This window comes from Myotis davidii, unplaced genomic scaffold (assembly GCF_000327345.1).
Source record: "Myotis davidii unplaced genomic scaffold, ASM32734v1 scaffold1569, whole genome shotgun sequence".
NCBI classification, from domain to species: Eukaryota; Metazoa; Chordata; class Mammalia; order Chiroptera; family Vespertilionidae; genus Myotis; species Myotis davidii.
The window spans coordinates 111,254-116,046 of NW_006299704.1; the positions used below are offsets into that span (position 1 = coordinate 111,254).

At 51.2% G+C, this 4,793-nt stretch overlaps 1 protein-coding gene across 1 annotated transcript in view; it reads right to left on the reverse strand.

Annotated features, from left to right (window-relative positions):
- TBC1D8 (TBC1 domain family member 8) overlaps positions 1 to 4,500 on the reverse strand; it is a 78,978-nt gene extending 74,478 nt beyond the window's left edge. The window contains exons 1-2 of the mRNA XM_015571560.1: positions 4,474 to 4,500; positions 4,171 to 4,306 (exon numbers count right to left, since the gene is read on the reverse strand). Coding sequence (XP_015427046.1) covers positions 4,171 to 4,306; positions 4,474 to 4,500 — 163 coding nt within the window. The remainder of the gene's footprint in view (positions 1 to 4,170; positions 4,307 to 4,473) is intronic.
- Between the last annotated feature and the right edge of the window lie 293 nt (positions 4,501 to 4,793).

Genomic DNA, 4,793 nt, shown 5'->3' on the forward strand with positions numbered 1-4,793 from the left:
GATGGGGAGAAGGAACTCCCACCCTCCCCAGAATGCCCAGTGGCCAGCTCACTGCTCTGGGTTCTCAGATCTCAGTTGAACATTTGTTTTCTCCTTAGTTAAATGCCCTGGACCTTTGTGACAATCAATGGACTTTAAAGAAAAAAATAAAAACAACCCAAAAACTTGAAAAAGATTATCAGGCTGGATAAAAAAACCCCAAAACCCATCATGTGTTTTTTGGAAGAAAACATCTAAAGTTTAACGCACTGATTAGCCAGCTGGTGGCCTAAATGGTTGAGTGTCCACCTATGAACCAAGAGGTCACTGGTTCGGTTCGATCCTGGTCAGGGCAAATGCCCAGGTTGCGCACTTAATCCCCAGTAGGGACATGTAGGAATTAGCTAATGGATGCTTCTATCTCTCTATTCCTCTCCTTTCCTCTTTCTCCAAAATCAATAAAAACATAGTTAAATTACTCTGTAAAAAAACAACACAGACATAAAGGAGGAATATGGAAAATTATACTTTGCAAACATTAACCAAAGACATTGGCTTAACCATATCAACACCAGAGAGAAGAATCAAGGCAAAAAGTTATTACTTGAGAGACAGAGGGGCATTTCATAAGCATGAAAATTTCATTTTGTCAACAAGATATAAAAATCCCAGCTTAAAAAAAAAAGATGCCTGTTTTTTGGGGCACTTGGGCTATTTCCAGATCTTAGCTATTGTAAATTGTGCTGCTATGAACATAGGGGTGCAACAGTCTTTCTGATTGGTGTTTCAGGTTTCTTAGGATATATTCCTAGAAATGGCGAAGTTTTTCTACTGCTCCCTGGTCCTGGTGGCTCAGCCCAAACCTCTGCCTGTCCCCAGCCCCCGGCCTGGGACAGGTCCCCTTGCTGACCCCACGCAGGAAGAGTCCTGCCTGTGCGCTGACCTCCCCACACGCCACCCTCGCCCGCCCTCTGCTCTCACTGGATGTCAGGCTCTGTCCTCGGCATGAGAGGGGCAGTGGCAAATACGGCTCTGAGATCTTGTATTGGGGGGAAGCAAAGAATAAAGGAAATGACAGTGGTCAGAAGTGGGGGGGATGGAGGGAGAACAGAGGAAGCGGCTGCAGGGTGTCGAGCCGTCGCCTGAGCAGACACAGGGCACGAACCCGCCCACCGCTCAATGCCCACCATTCCTGCAGCCAGCAGGGACCAAGCCTGGGAGTCTGGGCCATATAAGTTAAAAAATAATCACAATAGCAACTTATCTCTCCTCTATTTCCAACCTCAGTCATCCACAGGTCGCTGCTGCCAAATGCCACTGTTCACCCAAGAAAGCAGTTCTCAAGGCCCTATGCCCCCCACTGCCATGCAAGCAGCCAACCTGCTGCAGACATCGTCACCCCTGCACCATCTTCCTGCCCCGCCCGTCCCGGCGCCACCCAGGCCCTGCCGGCCCTTCTGGATTTGCTTTATCTGAGATGTGAAACCCTGGACAGGAATCCTTTCTCGGTGCTCAAGACATAAAATATTAAATATGGTGAGTCAACAGCACCGCGTTAAGATGCCCAAATAACTCCCAGAAGAGGTCTAAGTACCTAAATCCATACCACACGCCCGGGCACATGCCCTCCCCGCCCGTCCACCCTCGCTTCCTTGGCAGGAAAAGCTGACCGACAAGACAAGAACCGCTTGCTCGGGGCCTGCTGTGCTCCAGATGCAGGAGCCAGCAAAGCACCTGCAGACCTGCCTGAGTCGGGTCCGGGATGACACCGCTGGGGCGGGGCAGTGAAGTCGCTGCAGTCCCAGGAAGGTAATTGAGAGAGAGAGAGAGAGTCAGAGAGAGACAGAGAGAGAGACACAGAGAGAGACAGAGAGAGACAGAGAGAGAGAGAGACAGGGACAGAGACACAGAGAGAGACACAGAGAGACAGAGATAGACAGAGAGAGAGACAGAGAGAGACAGAGAGACAGAGAGGGACAGAGAGAGACAGGGAGAGAGGTCATTCTAATCACACATCCCTGATGCAGCACTTCCCTTCCGGTGCTCACGGCCCTGCCTGCCTCGCTGTCCTAGTTCCTGTCCCCCCTGTACCTGCCCACTCCAGGTTGCTGTCTGCCTTCCCATGGCTGGGGGCCCCTCACACCAACTGAAAGTGCTGACAGCAAGCACACACCTGGTGTGGAGCAGGCACGGGGGGTCGCGAGTGCCCTGGAAGAGTTAAGTGTCTGGACGTTTGTGTCAGGTTTTGAAATACTTGAAACATCAGAAACAAGTCGCTAAAAAAGGATCGGATGAGTAAACTGGCACAGCTACAGGGTGAATGCCGTGTGCCACTGAGAGTCCACTGTCGCCCTGGCCGTGTGCAGCGTTGCCCTGGACAGAAAGGTGGCAGTTTAATTCCCGGTCAGGGCACAGGCCCGGATGGTGGGGCTGGATCCCCAGTGGAGGCGTAAGGGAGGCAGCCAATCCATGATTCTCTCTCATCATGGATGTTTCTCTCTCTTTCTCCTTCTCCCTCCTCTCTGAAATCAATAAAAATATATTTTTAAATAAAAGACAAAAATTAAAAATAAAGCACACCTGAGTAGAAGCATTAAATTAATTTAAATAGGGGAGTGATCCAAACACTGGTGGAAAGCACAGTGGTGAGAAGAGAACGGGACTCACAGTGTGAAATTAAGGAAACTTTCACAATGAGAAAGGAAGGAGAAGAAAGCCTCAGAATGGGCCTCAAGTCAAAATGGAAACACTGTTTCAAAAGCCACAGCCTAACCTTGTGAAGCTTTCGAAAATCTCTCCCCTAACCTTAAGTGACCCTTTTAGAAAATAAGCTCCTGTGTTAAAGAAACATTTATTGGAAGTTAACATTTCTTCGGCTTTGCAGTGTCTCTTCTCTTATTGAAATCAAGTGCAGGCGTGAGGCTCTTATGAGGAACAGCTCCGGGCAAGCTGGCTTCAGAGCCCTCTCCCTGCAGCCCGGGACCAGTGTGCCAGGCTGCAGCACCCCTAACAGAGCTCCCTCGTCCCAGTGCAGAGATGCCACCGACTCCGCTCTGTATCTTTCACTGTTAATCGACCTCTTTACATTAAACATGCACCCTTTTTATCATTTTATGCAAATACAGATGGGCTTATCCTAATTTAAAAACAAAATGGCCTGGCCAGCGTGGCTCAGTGGTTGACCCATCACCAGGAAGTCACAGTTTGATTCCCAGATGGGGCACATCCCAGTGGGGGGCGTGCAGGAGGCAGGTGATCAATGATTCTCATCACTGATGTTTCCATCCCTCTCTCACTCTCCCTTGCTCTCTCTGAAATTAATAAAAACACATAAAAAATAAAAGTAAAAAACAAAACAAAGTAGGGTGGAAAAAATGACACCCCGAGGCGTTAACGGGGTTCGTCCTGGATGGGAGACACGGACGACAGTTTTCTCCTTGCTCTTTTCTGTATTCATTCCGAGTGAAAGTATCCAGGGCGGCTGAGGACTGCGAGTGCCACTGAAGCCCGCGGTCTCCAGCAGAGAAAGAGCGAAGCCAGACTGCACACGTGCAGAATGTGGACAGGACTCGCAACGGAGAAAGGGCCGGAAAGGATTTGGTTTTCCTTCTCTCCTACCTGCTTTAATTCTGGACGGTGAACATGTATTGCCTGTGTAATTAAAAAGACACCTCTTGGTTCTGGTTTTTAGAAGAAGGGGCCTCTCAGACGTGAGGATGCCTCGCCCTAGGCGCTGGTACGGGAGGCGGGCACGGGCGGGCCCTCATGGGCAGGATGGGAAGTGAGACCAGCCTGCACCAGCGACTCGGTGCACTGTGGAGCCGAGCCCCCTCGGACACAGCCCTGGATGTTCCACCAGAGCAGGTGCAGGTGCCCAGAGCAGGTTTATGTTAGACACAGATTAAGAAGCAAATGGCTCAATTCCCTGTCACCAGCACAGCAGCCCGGAGCAGCAAGCCACTGGAGAGCGGAGCGGGTCCAGCTAGCTGTCCAGCTCATCGCCTCCATGTGCGTTTGATGCTTAAAGAACCAGAACAGCATTCAGAGAAGAGGCGGGGTCAGGGGCTGCCTTCCAGCCGCACCACCTGCAGCTCCTCCCCGGCTCGGGCCTTAGGATCTGAAGGCTCTGCACAGAACAGAACTCACCCGCGGCCACAGCCCCCTCAACATCGGACCCACTCGGTCACTCACCACACGCGATCGGAGAGCAGACCTGGGACCCGGGCACCTGGAGCAGGATCCGGAACGGAGCCACCCGTGCGCTGGAGTCCAGCACCGCATCCAGGGCTCCCACCAGGCGACCTGCGAAGGAAGAAAAGGGCGCCCTCTGAGTGGGAACTGACCTCCACGCAGCCCCCGCTCAGGCTCTGCATTGAGGAGAAGCCGCTTGCCCGGGTGCAGCAGCGTCTGTGCCTGAAAAGCGGCAGGTTCCACTCCTGCTCACTGCACATGCCCGGGATGCAGGTTCAAGCCCTGATTGATCGGGGCGATTACCCAAGGCAACCGATCGAAGTTTCTCATGTCGATGCTTCCTTCTTTCTTTCTCGCTTTCCCCTTTGCTATCTCTAAAATCAATTTAAAAAGATGTCCTCGGGTGAGGAATGAATGAATGAATGAATGAATAAATAAAAGTCGAAGCCCTTTTACCCCGCACACAGCTTTCAAAAGCCCTTAATAATCTGTAATTCAGGAGCGATCCAGGAAGGAGGCAAAAACTGAGCAGCCTAAGGAATAACTGTTATAAAAACCCACGCACCCCTTCTTTCTTTAATTCCCTAAAGACAGAAGGGAGAGATGGAGGGCGCTGCAGGCAG